The sequence below is a fragment of the Loxodonta africana genome, chromosome 2, assembly GCF_030014295.1.
Source record: "Loxodonta africana isolate mLoxAfr1 chromosome 2, mLoxAfr1.hap2, whole genome shotgun sequence".
Lineage (NCBI taxonomy): Eukaryota > Metazoa > Chordata > Mammalia > Proboscidea > Elephantidae > Loxodonta > Loxodonta africana.
The window spans coordinates 122,648,781-122,671,545 of NC_087343.1; the positions used below are offsets into that span (position 1 = coordinate 122,648,781).

Here is a 22,765-nt window from a genome sequence, read left to right on the forward strand (position 1 = left end):
CTGATGGCAAGTCAAGGTGGGGTTCACCTCTCACTACTAACTCTTTCTTTCCACCTTTAAGTCTAGTTGAAAAAAAACCTTCAGCATTCCTGGCAATTAGATTGAGGTTTCTGGGTTCCAAAGACATCTTTGATGATGCCTCTAACTAGATCAAAGTGGCAGGTACATTTCTCTCAGCATTTAATGCTAATCCATCCTGTCATCTAGGCGTAAAATAACTACACAACTATGTCAGGAGGCCCCAACATAAATCCCCAGGAGTTTTAATTACTCTCAGTGACAGTGTATTTATACTATCAGAGAAATGAACACACAATCAGTGGAATTGTGTGTGTGTGTGTGTGGTGGCCCAGGCTATCATCAGGACAGTCCGGGCATATTTTCCTATGAAGGAATAAAGATCAGGAGCCCTTATCCACTCAGGGTTGGCGAGACAGCACTGCATCCCACAGGACAGGTCAGGAGAAGGGATGATTCCCCAATGGAACTTCCTATGGGGCATATAAATGAGTGTTTACAAGCTCAAGCTGAAGAGTCAAGATAAACCAGCGTTCAAATCTCAGCCTGCTACAACCTCATTGTTTTATTTTAGACAACCTCTGTAATCCTGGATTTCCTCACCTGTAAACAGGCATTATAATTATGTTGTTGTTGGTGTTAGGTGCCTTCAAGTGGGTACCGACTCATAGTGACCCTAGGTACAACACAACGAAACACTGCCTGGTCCTGTGCTACCCTGACAATCATTGCTATGTTTCAGCCCATTGTTGCAGCCACTGTGTCAATCCATCTCATTGAGGGTCTTCCTCTCTTTTGCTGACCCTCTACTTTGCCAAACATGATGTCCTTCTCCAGGGACTGATCCCTCCTGATAACATGTCCAAAGTATGTGAGACACAGTCTCATCATCCTTGCTTCTAAGAAGCATTCTGGTTGTACTTCTTCCGAGACAGATTTGTTCATTCTTTTGGCAGCCCCTGGTGTATTCAGTGCTCTTCGCAAACACCACAATTTGAAGGCATCAATTTTTCTTCGGTCTTTCTTACTCATTGTCTAGCTTTTGCATGCATATGAGGTGACTTGTGTCTTCAGGGTGATATCTTTGCTTTTCAACACTTTAAAGGGGTCTTTTGCAGCAGATTTGCCCAACGCAGTGTGTCTTCTGATTTCTTGACTCCTGCTTCTATGGGTGTTGGTTTTGGATCCAAGTAAAATGAAATCCTTGACAACTTCAATCTTTTCTCCATTTATCCTGACATTGCTTATTGGTCCAGTAGTGAGGATTTTTGTTTTTCTTTATGTTGAGGTGTAATCCATACTGAAGGCTATGGTCTTTGATCTTCATCAGTAAGTGCTTTAAGTCCTCTTTACTTTCGGCAAGCAAAGTTGTGTCATCTGCATAACGCAGGTTGTTAATGAGTCTTCTTCCAATTCTGATGCCCTATTCTCCTTCATACAGTCCAGCTTCTCAGATTATTTGCTCAACCTACAGATTGAATATCTCAAGTAGATATATAAGACTAAATGGGCAGCTCCTGTCTGGAGGTGAGATAAGAAGGTAAAAAGGGACAGGAGCTGGTTGAATGGGCATGGGAAATCCGGGGTGGAAAGAAGGAGTGTGCTGTCACATTACAGGGAGAGCAACTAGGGTCAGATAACAATGTGTGTATAAATTTTTGTATGAGAAACTACCTTGAACTGTAAACTTTCACTTAAAGCACAATAAAAAAAAAAAAAAGAAAAGAAAGAAAGAAAAAAAAAAGCAAAATGTCACCTTGAGGACTAAGGTGTGCCTGACCTACCCAACCCACCAGGCTTTGGTATTTTCAATTACTTCATACGCATGTGAAAGCCAGATAATGAATAAGGAAGCTCTAAGAACAATTGTTATTGAAGAAGAATTGATGCCTTTGAATTATGGTGTTGGTGAAGAATACTGAATATACCATGGACTGCCAGAAGAACGAACAAATCTGTCTTGGAAGAAGTACAGCCAGAATGCTCCTTAGAAGGGAAGATGGCAAGATTTGTCTCACTTACTTTGGACGTGTTATCAGGAGGGACCAGTCCCTGGAGAAGGACATCACGCTTGGCAAAGTAGAGGGTCAGAAAAAAGAGGAAGACCCTCAATGAGATGGGTTGATACAGTGGCTGCAACAACGGGCTCAAACAGCAACAATTGTGAGGATGGTGCGGGACCTGGCAGTGTTTCCTTCTGTTGTACACAGGGTCACTATGAGTCTGAACTGACTTGACAGCACCTAATGACAACAACAACAATCTCTTTCTCTGAGGAGTGGCTGGGGAGTTGGAACCGCTGACCTTTTGGTTAGCAGCCAAGTGCTTACCCACTGCACCGTCAGGACTTTTTCTCCCCTCCCCTACACACCAGGAACGGTAGAGAAATGCAAACAAAGTGGTGATTGTCAGGCGTCTAGATATGTGTCCACTGCCCCCTAGTGTGTACTTTAAAATTTGCAAAATTCCTTTACCCTGCTTAATCAAAGATCTTCACCCCGAAGACAGTAGAAAACAGCATAAAACATGAACCTCTGTTGAATTATATCTACTAGAATCATTAGAAAAAAAAAAAAGTAAATTATTAAGACAGTACAATCTGATGATCTCCTTCTACCTTTCTATCTTTTGGTGCTGACATTTTTATCAGGCCCTATAAAAGGACTGGAGTAACCGAGTGGTGCAAAATGTTAATGTACTCGGCTGCTAACTGAAAGGCTGGAGGTTCAAGTCCACCCAGAGACCTGGTGATCTACTCCTGAAAAATTAGCCATTGAAAACCCTATGGAGCACAGTTCTACTCTGACCCACATGAGGTTGCCATGAGTTGGAATCAATTTGACAATTTTTTTTTCCCCCCAAATAAATGAATTAGTTGTTTTAGTCCACCAGATTGTCAAAAGGGCAGGAGAGATGAAAAATATTTAACAACTGTGGTACAGGCACCAGTCAAGGCTGACTAGAACAGATGCCAACCTATGGCAGCTGGTAGCAGTGCTAGCGCCTGTCCTGGAGGTCCCTGCAGGGCCAGCATTAATCCCTTAGCTGCTGAATTGTGGGGAGCTTGGTGGTTCCTGGGAGAGATAACTAGGTAACCAGGAGAGTAGGGAGGCTAGAACAGAAGTATATCAATATTTTAGCAACTCATCATTTCCACTAGAGTGTTCTGGCTGTGCATTAGCTCCATAAAAGGAAATTGGAGGACATCGGAAGAACAATCCAGAACCACTCGATGGGGTGTTCAACAGCAAAGATCTAAGGAAAGGACAAAGGAGCCCCACATTTGCTCCCAGCAACTGTTCCTCCTCTTGCCAACAACCAGAAACATCCTCCTAGCCCATGGCAGGGGTGTGGTATCAGTGGTGGGGTGTCAGGAAATCCTCCTCTAGTTCTGGTTCTCCTACTTCCTCGTATGTGACCTTGAAGAAATCTTTTAATCTGGGCCTTATTGTTCCCATTTTTAAGATAGAGAGGTTAGACAAAGTTTTTTTAAGGATCCTCTTATCTCTAAAAAAAAAAAAAACTTATCTCTAGGTAGGAATTATTACTTTTTCATGTTATGATATTTTCTATGAATTCTACATACAATATAATTTTATGTAATTTCTAAAGACAATATCTTGAGATAGTTCCTTAGCCCACAAAAATGTGCTCAGTATAAATGTCTTGAAATCTTCTTGAGAGAACTCATTTCTTCAGAATGTTTTTAGGTTCTCCTCCCAAATTCTACCCCAAATTTATCCACTTGTTGGTAACAAGGTTTGTTTCTGATAATTTGATGGGGGAGAAACAGCAAAAATAACTGCTATTATTTATTGAGCACCTACCTGCAGGAATTAAGAATTTTATATCTCATTTAATTCTCATGACATCCATATGAGAAAGGTATTATTATTCCTATCTTGAGAACACAGAGGCTAAAAGATATCAAATGACTTGTCCAAGGTCACACCTTAGAGCATAGCTTGTGTTGCTGAAGTCCACATTCTTCTTTTTTTTTTTTTTAGGTGAAAATTTACAGCTGAAGTTAATTTCTCATACAAAAATTTATACACATATTGTTATGTGACACTAGTTGCAATTCCTGTAATGTGACAGCACACTTACACTTTCCAGTCTGGGTTTCCTGCGTCCTTTCAACCAGCTGCTGTCCATTCCTGCCTTCTCAGCATGCCTCCGGACAGGAGCTGCCCTTTTGGTCTTGTGTTTCTGCTTGAACTAAGAAGCACTCTCTTCATGAGTATTATTTTATGTTTTGTAGTTCGGTCTAATCTTTGTCTGAAGAGTGGGCCCTGGGAATGGTTTTAGTTCAAGGTTAACAGAGCGTCTGGGGACCATGGCTTCAGGGGTTCCTCCAGTCTTAAGTCAGACCATTAAATCTGGTCTTTTTAAGTGAATTTGAGCTCTGCTCCATACTTTTCTCCACTCCATCAGGGACTCTCTGTTGTGTTCCCTGTCAGGGCAGTCATTGGTGGTAGCTGGGCACCATCTAGTTCTTCTGGTCTCAGGCTGATGGAGGCTCTGGTTTATGTGGCCCTTTTATCTCTTGGGTTAATATTTTCCTTGCGTCTTTAGTCAAAATTCTTAATTATCTTTGGTGGTAAAGAGTCCTTTCTTTTAGGAAATGATGGTGATCATAGGTACATTGATTTTTGCTTTTTGGCAACATAAATAGTTGGCAAGTCTCAATCTTTTGAAATGTTGCTGGTTCATGAAATTACAATTTTGGGGAGCCATTGCTTTTTTAGAGTAGCAGTATGAACATGTTTTTGTGCAGGTACTTTGTTCATTCCCAAGATTAAAAGCTTCCCAAGATAAAAAGGCATGGTGATGCACCTGCCTTTTGTACATGTTGTTGATGATAATTTGTTGGTAAGGAGAGTCATATTATCTGTTCACAGTCTTAGGCATAGAGGACAAAGAAGGGGATTCCTCCGGCCACTCTATATTAGCCAGCCCTTCCATACAGAAGAAACAGAAGCTAGCCTAGATTCAGGGGCAGGGGGAACATAAGAGTAAGCTTATGTTGACTCAAACCCATTGTGGTTTGAGTCAATTTGGACTCATAGCGACCCTCTTGTATAGAGTAGAACTGCCCCATAGGGTTCCAAGACCGTAATCTTTATAAAAGCCAGACTGCCACATCTTTCTTCCACTAAAAGAGCCAGTGGGTTAGAATCACTGACCTTTCGGTTAACAGCTAAGTTCTTAACCACTGCGCCACCAAGACTTCTTAGAATAAACTTAGATTCTGCTAAATACGAATAGAAAACCTCTCTAGAAGAAACTAATACCTTAAATCACCAATTCTGTGTTTGCAGATTTTATACAAAATACAACAATACTAACAGCCACAATTTTTTTTTCTTAAGCTTTTAATTGTAAAATAAAACACACACATGCAAACAAATGTAAGGTGGGTGAACTATTACAAATTTTGTTTTAACAATATATCTAAGATATTATTCTATGCCAGTAGATCTATAGATCTGCTTCATTCTTCATAACAGCTACACAGCACTGCATTGTATAGATGTAAAATAATTTATTAAATAAGGATCCCACTGGTGGGCCTTTAAGTCATTTTCAATCTCTTGCTAATAGAAGCAATGTGGCAATCAATATCCAGGCATATATGTCTTGGTGCATATGGGCAGGAATATCTATAGATAAATTCCTAGATCTATCAGTTTTAGACCTTATATAATGACTTCCTGCTACACTAGAGGAGAATTTTGATCATTTATGCCACCCACTGCCTTGCCTCTTATTTTTAGCTCCTGTTTATTTATATTGTAAATTCAGATCATCACACCTTTGTCTAGAGTTGTGTCACCTGTAGACTGTATTCCTTGACTCCCCACTTGGAAAGATAAGTTTTAGCACCTTTACCCTTTAACCCTTTCCATCTCCCACCTGTGTTCTCTGTACTTTCACACTGTCAAGGTTGATGACATTTATATTCTGTTCTTCAACCATAATTAAAGCTTTTGTCCTTCATCTATAGTTGATCTTAAAAGTTTAAAATCAGCAAATGATGTTAACATTATTATGGCTGTGTAATAACTATTTACTACAGTACCAAGCGGCTCACAACAACTGTACTTCTTTATATTTCAGCTTTTGATTTTTCCTGAAGTTTCTAATTGAAATTGTGGGAGTTTTTCTCCTTCTATTTATTTACTTATTTTTTTTTTTATTGTACTTTAGATGAAGGTTTGCAGAACAAACTGGCTTCTCATTAGACAATTAGTACACATATTGTTTTATGACATTGATTACCAACCCCATGACACTTTCACACTCTCCCTTCTTGACCTTTGGCTCCCTATTACTAGCTTTCCTGTCTCCTCCTGCCTTCCAGACCTTGCCCCTGGGCTGGTGTGTCCCTTTAGTCTAATTTTGTAACAGCAACAGTTTTTAAAGAGCATCTTCATTTTCACAAATAAATTAAGAAAGACCTTTGTCAAATTCTTAAGTTTTTCCCCAATAGGGTTTGTAATTTCAACAGACTGTTAGAACTTCGTCTCAAATTCAATGATTGCAGCCTATTTTAGAGATTAAAATGTGCTTGAAAAGGCTTTTAAGAACTCAATCTTTACGAAGAATTAGAATACACCATAATAAATCATCTCTTTATGATTATGGAAATCTTCCAAATGGCAACTAAATATCCAAAGGAGTAACTCTTCTTTTCTCATGCCCTTTTTCTTTGGCGGGGGAGGGGAGGTGGGAAGAGACAACTGCTGCACTCCAATGCTGTGTGCTTAACGAGAGCACGTGCTGGATGGTTTCACTGGGTATGTACACCCATATTCTCCTTTATGCTCACCAGGGAATGAAGTAAGGTGTCTTATTTGTAAACTCTGGCAGAGCTTGAGGCTACCAGTTCCAAGTTTCCCTGGAGAGGTAATAAATTCCTTCAGAGATAGGGAGTTTTTAAGACTCTCACTATTTTTCTTTCTATTCTCCTACAGGAAGTACTAGATTCAGGACCTAAGAGACATTGGGGGGGGGGGCGGGGAGAAGGGAGGGACAGACATGTGGGAGGGCTTTCTCACAGAAGGGAGAATGAGGGTGCTGGAGGTACAGGTGGAGGATGGTTGACAAAGCAGAATGAATGGATCTAGAAGTTTTATAAGAAAGGGAAAGAGTCGTTAAGAGACTGACTGGGTCTAGCCTAATCTAAAGTTGTCCCCTAGTGGGGGCATCCTCTACTACTAAGTGCTTTATTTGTTAACTCCTATCTAGTTCTCTATTTTCACTACCAGTAAACAAATAAACAAAATGCAAAGTCAAAGTATAAATTTCAAGAGAAAGGAGAAACATGATTCTCATATAAATATAGAATGAACTCTTGTCAAAGATTTCTTTAATTCACTGAGGAACCCGGCAAGATGATAAAGCTGATTCAAAAAATGACAGAAGAAACTGGCAAATACATATTGTTGTGGTGTGCTGTCAAGTGGATTCTGATTCACGGTGACCCTATAGGACAGAATAGAACTGCCCCGTAGGATTTCCTAGGCTGTAATCTTTATGGGAAAGGAGCCCTGTGGCACAGTGGTTTAAGTGCTCGGCTGCTAACTGAAAGGTCAGTGCTTCAAACCCGCCAGCTACTCCCTGGAAGGAAGATGTGGCAGTCTGCTTCTGTGAAGATAACAGCCTTGGAAACCTTGTGGGGGCAGTTCTACTCTGTCCCATAGGTCCGCTATGAAATAGACTTGACAGCAACCAGTTTTGGGTTTGGAATCTTTATGGGAGCAGATTGCCAGATCTTTTCACCCTTGGAGCTGCTGGTGGGTTCAAAACCATTAACCTTTCAGTTAGCCCTCGAGCACCTAACCACTGTGTTACCAGGGCTCTGGTGGTAAATATATAGTCAATGGAAAAAAGAATACTGGATAAGATCACCACACATTTAGTTACAAAACAGGTTATTGTCTTACAGGGCAATAAAATGTATCATTTGGGGTTATCTTTTCTGGTAGACAAAAATAATTTACATCTCTACTAGACAAAAGCCACTGATAACTTATCAATCTTCTCCAAAATTAACATCTAAATTTACAGAGTCTGGATGCTAGTTACTAGTAAACGGTAAGCCAAACAAAGCTACAACCCTGGAGTACTAGATGACCCTTAAGAACCTTCTAGATGATGCTCTAACAAGACTTTGAAATGGCACCAGGTGATCTTTTTGCTTTATATCCAAGTTTTTGATTATTTTTCTTAAGAGCCTTCAAGCCCCTTGATTTCTGAAATAGCATGGTAGGGTAAAACAGAAATTACATCCCAATAGGTAATACATGTATACAAGAAGATATAATAAGGGGAGTAGCAGCTGAAAAGTGTAAAAAACCCCACCTCACAGTATCCCAGAGTTAGAGAAAAAGGGAAATGAACCAAAAGGCAATATGAAACACTGGGAAGTTGATCAGGTGGGTAAACCAAAAACAAGACCTCTATCTTACGACTGCTACACATCACTCTACATGGTTGTTGTTGTTAGGTGCGGTCAGGTTGGTTCTGACTCATAGTAACCCTATGTACAACGGAATGAAACATTGCCCAGTCTTGTGCCATCCTCACAATTGTTGTTATGCTTCAGCCCATTGTTGCAGCCACTGTGTCAACCCATCTTGTTGACAGTCTTCCTCTTCTTCACTGGTCCTCTACTTTACTAAGCATGATGTTCTTCTGCAGGAACAGATCCCTTCTATTAACATGTCCAAAGTATGTAAGATGTAGTCTTGCCACCCTTGCTTCTAAGGAATATTCTGGTTGTACTTCTTCCAAGACAGATTTGTTTGTTCTTTTGGTGGTCCATGGTATATTCAATATTCTTTGCTAATACCATAATTCAAAGGCATCAATTCTTCTTTGGTCTTCCTTCTTCATCATCCAGATTTTGCACGCATATGAGGCGATTGAAAACACCATGGCTTGGGGTCAGGCGTACCTTAGTCTTCAGTGTGACATCTTTGCTTTTCAGCAATTTAAAGAGGTCTTTTGCAGCAGATTTGCTCAAGGCAATGTGTCTTTTGATTTTTTGACTGCTGCTTCCATGGGTGTTGATTGTGGATCCAACTAAAATGAAATCCTTGACAACTTCAATCTTTTCCTCGTTTATCATGGTCCAGTTGTGAGGATTTTTGTTTTCTTTATGTTGAGATGTAATCTATACTGAAGGCAGTAGTCTTTGATTTTCATCAGCAAGTGCTTCAAGTCCTCTTCTTTCTCAGCAAGCAAGGTTGTGTCATGGGCATATCGCAGGTTGTTAATGAATCTTCTTCCAATCCTGGTGCCCATTCTTCTTCATATAGTCCAGCTTCTTGGATTATTTGCTCAGCATACAGATTGAATAAGTATGGTGAAAGGATACAACCCTGCTGCACACCTTTCCTGACAAACCACACAGTATCCCCTTGTTCTGGTCACATGACAGCTTCTTGATCTATGTACAGGTTTTTCATGAGTGCAATTAAGTGTTCTGGAATTCCCATTCTTCACAACATTACCCACAAGTTATTATGATCCACACAGTTGAATGACTTTGCATAGGCGATAAAACACAGGTAAACATTCTTCTGGTATTCTCTGCTTCAACCAGGATCCATCTGACATGAGCAATGATATCCCTGGTTCCATGTCCTCTTCCGAACCCAGCTTGAATTTCTGGCAGTTCCCTGTAGATATACTGCTGCAGCCGCTTTTGAATCATCTTCAACAAAATTTTACACTTGTGTGATACTAATGATATTGTTCAATAATTTCCACATTTGGTTGGGAATAGGCATAAATATGAATCTCTTCCAGTTGGTTGGGCAGGTAGCCATCTTCCAAATTTCTTGACATGGATGAGTGAGCACTTCCAGTGCTGCATCCGTTTGTTGAAACGTCTTAGTTGGTATTGTCAGTTCCCGAAGCTTTGTTTTTTACCAATGCCTTCAGTGCCTCTTGGACTTCTTCCTTCAGTACCGTTGGTTCCTGATCATATGCTACCTCCTGAAACGGTTGAAAGTCGACCAGTTCTTTTTGATATAGTGACTCCGTGTATTCCTTCCATTTTCTTTTGATGCTTTCTTCATCGTTTAATATTTTCCCCGTAGAATCCTTCAATATTGCAACTCAAGGCTTGAATTTTTTCTTCAGTTCTTTCAGCTTGAGAAATGCAGAGTGTGTTCTTTCCTTTTGGGTTTCTATCTCCAGGTCTTTGCACACACACACTCAAAAAACTAAACCCGCTGCTGTTGAGTCGATTCCGACTCATAACGACCCTATAGGACAGAGTAGAACTGCCCCACAGAGTTTCCAAGAAGCACCTGGAGGATTTGAACTGCCGACCTGTTGGTTAGCAGCCATAGCACTTAACCATTATGTTACCAGGTCTTTGCATATGTCATTATAATACTTTATTTTGTCTTCTTGAGCTGTTTCTTTAAAGCTTCTGTTCAGGTCTTTGACTTCATTGTTTCTTCCTTTTGCTTTAGCTACTTTATGTTTAAGAGCAAGTTTCAGAGTCTCTTCTGACATCCATTTTGGTCTTTTCTTTCTTTCCTGTCTTTTTAATAATCTCTTGCTTTCTTCATATATTATGTCCTTGATGTCATTCCACAACTCGTCTGGTCTTCGGTCATTAGTGTTCAACACATCAAATCTATTCTTGGGATGGTCTCTAAATTCAGCTAGGATGTACTCAATTCTTCACTTTGGCTCTTGTGGACTTCTTCTTTTCTTCAGCTTCAACTTGAACTTGCCTATGAGCAATTGGTCTGTTCCACAGTTAGCCCCGGCCTTGTTCTGACTGATAGTGAGTTTTCTATGGTCTCTTTCCACAGATGTAGTCGATTTAATTCCTGTGTATTCCATCTGGTGAGGTCCAAGTGTTAATCGCTGTTTATGCTGGTGAGAAAAGGTATTTGCAGTGAAGAAGCCGATGGTCTTGCAAAATTCTATCATGCTATCTCAGGCATCATTTCTGTCACCATTTTCCAACTATTAATCCTTCTTCTTCGTCTCCAACTTTTACATTCCAATCATCAGTCATTATCAATGCATCCTGAATGCATGTTTGATCAATTTCAGAGTATACAAGTTGGTAAATATCTTCAATTTCTTTATCTTTGGCCTTAGTGGTTGGTGCATAAATTTGAATAATCGTCATATTAAGTGGTCTTCCTTGTAGGCGTATGTATATTATCCTATCACTGACAGTGCTGTACTTCAGGACAGATCTTGAAATGTTCTTTTTGACGATGAATGCAATGCCATTCCTTTCCAATTTGTCATTCTTGGCATAACAGACCATATGATTGTCTGATTCAAAATGGCCAATACCAGTCCATTTCGGGTTACTAATGCCTAGGATGTTGATGTTTATGCATTCCATTTCATTTTTGACGATTTCCAATTTTCCTAGAATGATACTTTGTACATTCCATGTTCTGATTATTAGTGGATATTTGCAGTTGTTTCTTCTTATTTTGAGTCGTGCCACATCAGCGAATGAAGGTCGCGGAAGCTTGACTCCATCTACATCATTAATGTCAACTCTACTTTGAGGAGGCAGCTCTTCCCCAGTTGTATTTTGACTGCCTTCCAATCTGAGGGGCTCATCTTCTGGCACTATATCAGACAATGTTCTGCTGCTATTCATAAGGTTTTCACCGGATAATTCTTTTTAGAAGTATACTGCGGGGTCCTTCTTGTCTGTCTTAGTCTGGAAGCTCAACTGAAACATGTCTGCCATGGGTGACTCTGCTGGTATTTCAATACCGATGGTATAGCTTCTAGCATCACAGCAACACACAAGCCCCCACAGTATGACAAACTGGCAGATGCAGGGAGGCTGTGGTAGTTGTGGTCCATTAGTCCTTTGGACTAATCTTTCCCTTGTGTCTTTGGTTTTCTTCATTCTCCCTTGCTCCATACGGGTTGGAACAAGAGGAGTATCTTAGATGACTGCTCACAAGCTTTTAAGTCCCCAGACGATAGATGACTGCTCACAAGCTTTTAAGTCCCCAGACGATACTCACCAAAGTAGGATGTAGAACATTTTCTTTGTAAACTATGTTATGCCATTTGAGCTAGATGTTCCCCCGAGACCAGGATCCCTAGCCCTTAGCCCAGTAATTTGGTCCCTCAGGGAGTTCGGATGTAGATACAATTGTAAATCAACTTCCAATGCCAAGATGTTGTAATCGGCCTAAGGAAAGAAGTTGCTTGGAGTTTGTGATAGCTGTTAGATAAACAAAGTAGCAAAACCTGCCATTTCAGTTTTTAAATTCACTTCATTTTAATTGTACAACTCACAACTATCTTTTTTCTCTCGTTGAAAATGTGAATTAACTTTGCAAAAAAACTATAAGCAAAAATGTAAATTTTCAAATGGGAAAATTTGAAACCAGATTGTCCAAAGGATTTTACAGGAAGATAGCACTGTGCAGCAGAATGCAGAATGCAGACATGACTCTTTATCTGCCTGGAAATGACACAGGCTGTGCTTACAATGTCATCACTTGAAATGTTAGGGAAAAACTCACGTAAAACAGGGCATTTCCTCACAGATAGCTGGTATTTTAGACAACTAACAACACAAAGCCAAATATATTCTTCTCTGTGTGTAACCAAGGTGTATTTATTTATTCGGAGCCATGGTGGTGCAGTGGTTAAGCATTCAGCTGCTAACCAAAAAACTGGCAGTTCGAATCCACTAGCCACTCCTTAGAAACCCTGTGGAGGCAGTTCTACTCTGTCCTGTAGGGTCAGTATGAGTCAGAATTGACTTGACAGCATTGGGTTTTGTTTTATTTTATTTACCTACTTTTATTTCTGTTTCAATCATTTGGAAGTGACAATTCAAGATTTTGAATTTTTTTATCAACTTATTTTGGTTTGTTTGAACAAAGCTGGAGAAGATATTCTAGGCCCTTCCTAGCCTCTTCCTCAATAATCCAGTATTTTATTTGCATTGTTTCAATTCCCTGAAACTCTAAAGGGTGATAAGCATGTCCTGTGCTAAAGAATTTCTTCTTTTTCAGTTCTGCACAATGCCCAGAAGGGGGTGTTAGCAGAATAAGCAGCCTTGCCCTGACTACCAAACCAGGATACATCCTCTTGACAAAAGGTTTCTGTCTCAGAATCCCGAACTTGGCAAATTGCTTTAAAGATCATAGCACCTTAACACTACAAAAGGAGAATTGGAAAATTCTCTAATATTAAGAGAAAGTCAAGCTACATAACAAATTGGTGAAGACGTTTTAAATGAAGGAAGACAGGGCTAGGAGCTGGGGGAGACAAACGGTGATTTTTACTTCTCACCAACTTTCTGTAGTGGTTGGAGTATTTGATGTCTTGTCCGCGGCTACTTTCAAGGTATAATTAATTTTAAACAACATCAATTAATTAATACTTTTATTAATAAAAGGTTAAAGTTAAACAAGCAGCATGTCTGAAAGAATCTACCTAGAACTTGACATTTTTGTTCAGGACTCTTTCAGTCCTGTATCTAGATAATAAACTTTGGTTATTCATTTATTTTTTATTAACTTTTATTGAGCTTCAAGTGAACGTTTACAAATCAAGTCAGACTGTCACATACAAGTTTACATACACCTTACTCTGTACTCCCACTTGCTCTCCCCCTAATGAGTCAGCCCTTCCAGTCTCTCCTTTCGTGACAATTTTGCCAGCTTCCAACTCTCTCTATCCTCCCATCCCCCCTCCAGACAGGAGATGCCAACACAGTCTCAAGTGTCCACCTGATATAATTAGCTCACTCTTCATCAGCATCTCTCTCCTACCCACTGTCCAGTCCCTTTCATGTCTGATGAGTTGTCTTCGGGAATGGTTCCTGTCCTGGGCCAACAGAAGGTTTGGGGACCATGACAGCCGGGATTCCTCTAGTCTCAGTCAGACCATTAAGTATGGTCCTTTTGTGAGAATTTGGGGTCTACATCCCACTGATCTCCTGTTCCCTCAGGGGTTCTCTGTTGTGCTCCCTGTCAGGGCAGTCATCGATTGTGGCCGGGCACCAACTAGTTCTTCTGGTCTCAGGATGATGTAGGTCTCTGGTTCATGTGGCCCTTTCTGTCTCTTGGGCTCATAGTTATCGTGTGACCTTGGTGTTCTTCATTCTCCTTTGATCCAGGTGGGTTGAGACCAATTGATGCATCTTAGATGGCCGCTTGTTAGCATTTAAGACCCCAGACGCCACATTTCAAAGTGGGATGCAGAATGTTTTCATAATAGAGTTATTTTGCCAATTGACTTAGAAGTTCCCTTAAACCATGGTCCCCAAGCCCCCACCCTTGCTCTGCTGACCTTTGAAGCATTCAGTTTATCCTGGAAACTTCTTTGCTTTTGGTCCAGTCCAGTTGAGCTGACCTTCCATGTATTGAGTGGTTATTTTTTAATGTTTCAGAATGCTTAAGTATGTCGCTACTCATAATCTGTCACATTACAATTTAGACTTGCAGTCTTCCCTGGTAATTCCCATCTATGGAGAGAAAAATCCATCAGAGAACAGGCATTGCAGCTTTCCCACTGCATCTTCTCTTCACAAAACTCCTAATGTAGCTTATATTGCTTTGCTGATAGCTTTATGAATGAGGTTCAAGTTGCCATGGCAGTTTCATTGCAGCTCTGTGGTGGCTTGGTACTATATCAGTTTAGCTCAGCTGGAACAATGTTTCCCAGAATTCTCTCCCCTGCATGGCTCTGTATGGCCACGAGAGACATTCTGTTCGAAATCTAGAAGGTAGAAGTGAAGAAATCATACATTTTATGCACTGATAGCTGGTACAAGGTACCAAGCCATGCAGCAGCTCACACATGCTGTTCCTGGTCTGCTGGCTTACCTACTTGGTGTGGGGCAGCACCTGGGCATGGAGCAACTCCAGCTCCCACCAGATCTACTCCTTCAGCTTCTCTGAGTTCTGGGCTGTGTACATGAGCAGCTCTGTGACGAAGCGTGCCAGCTTCTCCTACAGGTCACCCACAGCATCCAGGTTGGCCAAGAGACAGAAGTGAGTTCCAATTTGTCCTCATGGGTACCAGTTTGTTTTTGCTATCATCTACATCCAGTTTTCCTTCTCAGTTGCTGGTCTGACAGGGCTATAGTAACTTCAGAATCAACACTAGATGCAGAAGCAACAACCTGCATAGACTGCTCCACCAGTTCCCACATTTGTGTAAGGCTAATCCTCATAATAAACCCCTTATTCTGTATCTATCACACGTAGCTGTTCTGCTTCTCTGATTAAACTCTGACAGTGACCAGCTTCTATGTATAATATCATCTTGCTGCCTTTGGGTTTTAAACAGTGTGTTAAGCCTCAGAGCCATGGTATCCACTGTCTTAGGTAGAAAGAGAAGATAAATATTTGGTAGTAGGAGAAAAGGGAAGATTAGAAGGGTAAAAACCTGTGTAAGAAGCTTCTAGAAGCTTCTCAATACTAAAAATGCCTGTGTCAGTTATCAATTTATTGTCTCTCATCTCCAAAGTTACCTTCTTTGACCTGCTTTGAGATACTGAAGGTAGAACCTGTTAACATTTCTCCTTTGTCAATAGAGGATGCTGAAGGGATCCTGAAGGAGGAAGAATTCTCTTCCTGGTTCTCTTGAATTCTTCTTTGCTTGTTCTTATGGTAGGTGGAGGACAGCAGTGTGCAGGACACCCAGTGGTGCTCGCTTCTAGTAAGCTTCAGTGATACCCCTGTGAAGGACATCTCAGAGGGTTTTGCCACCACCGCAACGAGCAGCTTCCTAGTGAATTCTGTTGGTACTCCCTTGGGCACCAGTGAATCTTGCAGATGTCCCGAGGGTGTTATCCCAGCAAGCTGGTGGTCGTTTCCTGCTTGCCAGCCTTGGCCTATAGCATCTCAGGGAACTTCTCCACCATCCAGTGGGCCACACTCTCTCCAATGAGGTTTGAATTTCTTTTAAATTCGTTCCTTCCTTTGGTACACTTAGTCCTAAAAGTAGTGGCAGTTCCCTATATGTGCTATTTCTGTATTCTTTAGAATTTTCTTTACCCCTTAGTAAATCATCCCTGCTGCTAGTTAATAATTCTTTCCATTAAATTTTCCCTGTGTGAATTACTGTGCTTCTGTCTTCTAACTGGACATGGACTGCTCTTAATAGCTATTTAGAAAAAAAAAAAAAAAAAACAGAACTTACGTTTTATCAGTTCAGACTTTGTTTTAGAAGGAACATAAGTTATTTTTACTGTGATCATAGAAGTAAAGAGATTGTCCAAATGTTCAGTTTACAGAAGCTATTTGTTTGCTTGGGCCACCTAGAAGGGAAATTTCTCAGGCTGGCCTCCATGGACATCCGTGAGAAAACCCTAAGTCCATTATTACTATGGAAACAAACCACCCTAAGCACAATGGTTAAAACAACAGTCGTTTGTTATTTCTTGCAGGTCTGACAGAAAAATACACTCCGCCTTTATGGGAGGACTCCAAAGCCATACAACAAATTGTGAGGATATATATAGAAAGGGGTGAAGAACTGAAGTAAAAAATGCACTCTACCACAGGGTACAAGAACAATTATTAAAAGTCTGCAAACTTAACTGGTAGTTTTAAGTTTTGTATTTTCAATTCAGTAAGAATTAGAATAAGTGATATAATCAATGCCACAGGACTTCAGTCCCTGCACTGCATTTATGATCCACTTCTTGCCTAGGGATCATCATAAGTGAGTGTGCAAAACATTGGAGCTAAAGCTTTTAAAATATTTATTCAGTGTGTTCCAGTGAACAATCATTTAATTATTTATGTGTTTTTTCATAAGCATTTTATAGACATACAGTAAAACCTGCGAAAGCCGTAAACTGTGTAAGGCAGAAAGTGCTGAGAAAAGGAAAATGCAAATATTTTCCACTAAAATGAGTGATACAAAAGTAGTGAGACTGCACCTTATCAAAGGCAGAAAGCTTGCAAGACTCAGAAAAAGAAGGCAGTCCCGTTGCGTTCTGGCTGTCACAGGTTTTACTACACAGGGTATAACAATTTCAAGTGTGTACATATTGTAACAATAATCAAATTATGATTGAAATATTTTCCTCTCTCTGTTTTTTAAACCAGTAAAGTCCAAATTAAGGAGCAGAAAGGAGTATATCCTATTAATTCGTAATATCTGGTACCACAGAAGAATTCTAGTTAAGGAATAGACTTTGTAGATACCCAGTTTAGTAATTAACTCTGTACAAGTTACTCACTTACTGGTAATCACACATCGTTTTGGAGTCCACCTGGCCTTAGTGATGAGAGTGAAGTCCCTAGTCACACTAGCAGCTTTGGAGCACTTAACATTACTGGCAGTGCTAGAAGTGGTACAATGTTCAGCTCAATGAAAAAGACGATAATCGGATATGTCCCCTGGAGTCCAAAATAAAAATACTCGTATTGGAATACAGACAGGCTTAAAGATGTATTCTACAAACCAAAAAGTACTCACCGTGTTGGCCAGCTCCAGATAGCTTCCTCCTACAGAGCTGCTAAAACACGGAGGCTGTGTGAGCAGTTTGTGGAGAGCAGCCCGCTGATGCAGAGCATTCCCACTGCACTCCAGCAGCTTCTGCAGGGCAGGCTGGCTCTGCAAGTCTGGGCTCTGGAGGTCCCTGGCACCTGAGTCGTATTCCCAGCTCTCCCTGGCCGCTGACAAGGCACCTAGGTCCAGGAAAATAGAAAGACATTTCCTTCGTTAGCCTGTGGGTGGTCAATAGGCAATGATTTGGAACCGCTTAACCCTTCCATGTGCCAGCATGTCAGAACACATATGGTGCCCAGGCTGCCTTCTAAGCACTTTCCTTCTCAAGTTGACACATGCGGAGTCTGTAGATAAAAGCAGTTTTAGCAAAGCATTCAGAAATAACTATCCAATGAATATACAGCCCCCAAACAGAAATGCTTTTAAAAAAAAAGCACTGGAGAGGCAAGAAAAGGAAATCCAGATCAAAGACGCATCTGTCTCTGATTTACACAGGGTAGGAACTGTATTATTAATCTTCTTCCTAGTGATCTCTTTTTACAACTGAGTAAGAAGGAAGCAAGAGAGAGGATAGAATTAAGACGTGGCACTTGGTCATGATTTTCTAGTATTGATTTACTCTGGAGAAAGTTAGAGGAAGCTATACGGTATTTTCCAGTTAGGTGTGGCCATTTGGTTGAGTTCTGGGCAATAGAATGTGAACAGAAGTAATCATCATCACTTCCTGGTCTGGGTCATAAAAACTCTACAAAACCATCCAAGCCCTTGGCCTTCTGGCTTGGTTCAGATGAGCATGGCACCCTTGAAGACATGTAGTAAGGAGAGCTGAGCCACAAGATGGAAAAAGTCTGTTCCCTGAATCACCTCTTGCAGGAAAGCTGTCTGCTGATCCTGAATCTCCTGTTTTGATTTCCTTCACTATAGGAAAGAAACTTCTAGAATGTTTGATTCACCATAGATTGTTGGTTTGTTTGTAAGAACAGCTACTATTACCTTGATTATTAAAGCAGACTAGAATTTAATAAAAATTACTAATAATTACAATGCAATGGGAAAGTACACAGAAATAGGATACCTAGAGGAGAGGTACCTAACTCAGCCACCTGGAGAGGGGTGGGAAATGCTCATGGGAAGCTAACTGGAAGAGAAAGCTGGATGCTCGGTGGTCAGCCTTGCTAGAAAAATCTAGTTTTTCTGAATTGGAGGTAAAGCCTGCTTCCACATGTTGCCCACTTCCAAACAGAAGCCCTTGTAGGTTCATCTGATTGGTGGAGCCTGACTCACATGCCTTTGCCCTAGCTACAAGGAAGGCTGAGAAATTTAGTTTTCTGGCCCTTACTTTGGGAAGGTAGAATTTGTAAGGTGAGAAGCTTTCCAAACATAGAAAGGGTGTTTAAAAGGTTCAGGGCAGCCAGAAAACAAGACAAAGATCTACACATAGCCAGGTACTGAGGATACTGCCGTGAGGATTATAAATGTGGCTGTGGTCCCGGCTCACGGAGTTTTCATTCTGGTGGAACATTAATACATGACTTTTAATGACAGACAAGAGAACTCATTAAAGTGATTAAATTTGTGCTATAAAATGTGGACATACAGAGATTACAATTTTCTTTAGTATAATTCCATATAGGAAGCTATAAATGATGTGAAGTTCTGACATGAATGTCCAATCTCCCCATATTAGGTCTTGGTGAATTTAATCAAGCACTTCAGATGTTTCCGTCTACTGTCCGTGCTTTGCTCATCTTCCTCAGTCAGTCTGACCCAATGCTGTCACAACGCTGTATAGCTGGGGTGACATGTCTTTGCATCGAAGCAGACAATTCTTCCATTCTGTTACAAATGCTCAAAATTCATTTCAAAGTTGAAGTCTATCAATGGTATTGCAAGGGAAGTTTTGCTTCCTTCAAGAGAGACTGCAAATTCCATCCCTCCCTCCCCTTGTTCCTCTGAGTGCTCTGTTACCTAGCTAGCTGCCCCACGTTCTCAGTCCTGGCTCTGGCTCCACGTGGCAAGAAGACAGACTAAGGTTAGGTAGAAAAACGGATCCTCCAACACTGGGTTGAATCATGGATGACCTCTATCTCATATAAAAGACAAATAAACACAGGGTTGGATCCTTGCCTTTTATTTTGCCACAGTATCCCCAGCACCTTGCACACTGCCTGTAACATATCAGGCATATTAATAAACATTTATTGAATGGATGACTGATTTATCCATGGTTGTAGTAGCCCAGAGTTCCACTTTTTAGCCTGGAAAAGCAACATGGAAATTACTTTTTAAGATCAAAATAAATTATACACTTAAACTTTTTCTTTATGCACACAGGGAGCCTCATTTTCAGATAATAAAATACAATAGTCCTGGGATAAGACACACGAAGGAAGCTTCACTTGAAATTTATTTTGCTGTATTAACAGACCCAAACCCAGTTTCTGGCAGAGTCATGCAACTGGTTTAGCCAAGCTCCACATTCATCCGGAAGATCAAAAGGCCCTTATACTCTTACCGCAGCAATTTCTGCTGAAGTGATGCTGAGCAACACAGATCCTCTGCTAAGGAGCCAAGTCAATCATATTAGCATCCACATAGATGGACCATAAAAAGGGGAGTAAAAAACCCAGTGCCGTCGAGTCGATTCCGACTCATAAAAAAGGGGAGTAGGCTGTATTAAATTACCCTCTCTCAGTCTGTCTCCACATCAGATTTTCCTGGATAAACACCAACATTCCTGAGGCAAAAATCTAAGTCATTTAATTAGGATGATTTCACTGAAAAACTTCAAAAATGTAGGTCTGGAACCATCTTGGTTTTGCTCTTTGAGGCATGATGGCACCTAATGGTTTTAGGCTCATACTCAGCCTCTTGCCATCCTCTGTTTACTCCTTTGCTAACCTCAAAGTGGTTCCAGTGCTTCAGGAAAGAAAGCTGAAGATATTCCCTTTTTTCTTTTTCCGCTCTGTTTCTCCCTCCCCCAACCCCTTCCGCCTGCCCTCCAACAGATCTTCTTTTCTTTTTTAAAATTTTATTTACTTATTCATGTTGTTGTTGAGAATATATGCTGCAAACATACACTGATTCAACCATTTCTACATGTACAATCCAGTGACATTGATTACATTCTTCTATTTGTGCAACCATTCTTACCCTCCTTTTCTGAGTTGTTCCTTCCCCATTAACATAAACTCACTGCCCCCTAAGGTTCCTATCTAGTCTTTAACTCAGTACTGAAGTCACTCCTGAGGTTCACCCTTCAGCCAAAGATTAGACAGAGCCATAAAACAAACGATAATACACATAGCTCAACCATGTATACCAGACAAAAGGGGCACACCAGCCCAAGGGCAAGGACGAGAAGGCAGAAGAGGATGGGAAAGCTGGACAAATGGAAATGGGTTGTTCCCAAAAAGGTTGAGAAGGGAGGAGTGATGACATGTCACGGGGTTGGTAACCAATGTCACAAAACAATATGGGTATTAATTGCTCCATAAACTTTCATCTAAAGCACACACACAAAAAAAAGACTTCAGAGGATATTTTTGGTTTAAGATTTAAAGACTATCTCAAGGCAACAGTTTCAAGGGTCTATCCAGGTTCCATGGCTCCAGAAAGTCTGGAAGTCCATTAAAATTTGAAATTCTGTCCTACATTTCCCCCCTTTTGAACAAAGATTCTCCTACAGACTCTTTGATCAAAATATCCAGCAATGGTAGCTGGGCATCATCCAGTTCTTCTGATCTGATGGCAAAGGGGGCAGTTGTTCATGGAGGCATTTAGCCACACATTCCATTTCCTCCTCTTATTCCTGACTCATTTTTCCTCTGTTGTTCCAGGTGAAGAGAAGCCAACTGCTGTGACTTAGATGGCCACTTGCAAGCTTTCAAGACCCCAGGCACTATGCAACAAACTAGGAGGTAGAACAGAAGCACTCAACACGTTACAGGCCAATTAACTGGGATGTCCCATGAAACCATGACGCTAAACCTCTAAACCAAGGAACCAAATCCTATGCAGTTATATGTAAGACTGCTTTTTTGTCATTGTTGTAAATACGTTTATTATATCACTTTTGCTAATTCAACTTTTTACATGTATACAACTTAATGACAGCAATTACAATAATCGGTTGTATAACCCTACCCTTAATCAATGTGATTTTTCTATCACTGTAAACTGAAACTCAGTACTCCATAAACAATAGCTCCCCTTCCCCCCTCCCTCCCACTCCTGATAACAACTAAGAAACTTTGGTGTCTGTACGTTTGCCTTTTTTTTTTTTTTAATTTAAGTGAGGTCATACAATATTTGTCCTTTTGTGATTGACTCCCAACAGATCTTGACTACTCACTAAGTACTTGATACTATCAGAGATAGCAGAAGTATCAATTCAAAGCCAAGACAAAATTCCTGCTTTAAGAACTCACTGTCTGGTGGAAGGGTAGAATTGGTTCTATGACTTTTCTGAAGCATTCAAAAAAAATTTTTTTTTTTTCCTGCAGCAGCAATGGGAGGCAGTGGGAGATGGGGCTTATGGGTTTCAAATATCTCTTTTATTAAATCTGTGGTGAAAGGTGGAAACCCTGGTGGCACAGTTGTTAAGAGCTCGGCCGATAACCAAAAGGTTGGCAGTTCAAATCCACTAGGCTCTCCTTGGAAACTCTATGGGGCAGTTCTACTCAGTCCTATAGGGTTGTTATGAGTTGGAATTGACTGGGTGGCAATGGACTTGGTTTTTGGTGGTGAAAAGTGAGGAAAGAGTTCTTTTATCTTCTCCAGAATCTGTATTGTGCATTAACAGGAAAGCTATTTCCCAAATTATTCTTCACTAGAAGAAAGTTTGTAAATATACCACCAGGTTAAAAATCTCCTAGTTCTGCTTAATATTTCTCTTTTAAAAATATATTAAGTGAGAGATATATTAAGTATGTAATTCCAGTACGATTTAAGTTTTGCTTGGTATCTGCACATTGGGTCAGTGGTCTCATGAATTCTCTTGTAACACATCTCTTCATAAAAACCTGCTCATCTCTGGGAGATAAAAAAAAAAAAAAAAGCATGGCTGTTCTTTTCTTAATGTGGACACCATAACTGTTCTGTCTCTCTTACTCACTAGGTTCTAGCCAGGATGGCCTTCTTTCAGCATCTCTAACATGACAAGTACTTTTAAGGACCAGGCCTTCACTTGTTATTCCTGTGCTTGAAATGCTCTTTTCCACATTCTTTGCCTGGCTCAGGTCTC

At 40.5% G+C, this 22,765-nt stretch overlaps 1 protein-coding gene across 2 annotated transcripts in view; it reads right to left on the reverse strand.

Annotated features, from left to right (window-relative positions):
• Positions 1-22,765, reverse strand: part of MCC (MCC regulator of WNT signaling pathway) — a 542,131-nt gene that overhangs the window by 374,999 nt on the left and 144,367 nt on the right. For both annotated transcript variants that reach the window (XM_064275031.1, XM_064275022.1), the window contains exon 3: positions 17,488-17,699. In XM_064275031.1, coding sequence (XP_064131101.1) covers positions 17,488-17,699 — 212 coding nt within the window. The remainder of the gene's footprint in view (positions 1-17,487; positions 17,700-22,765) is intronic.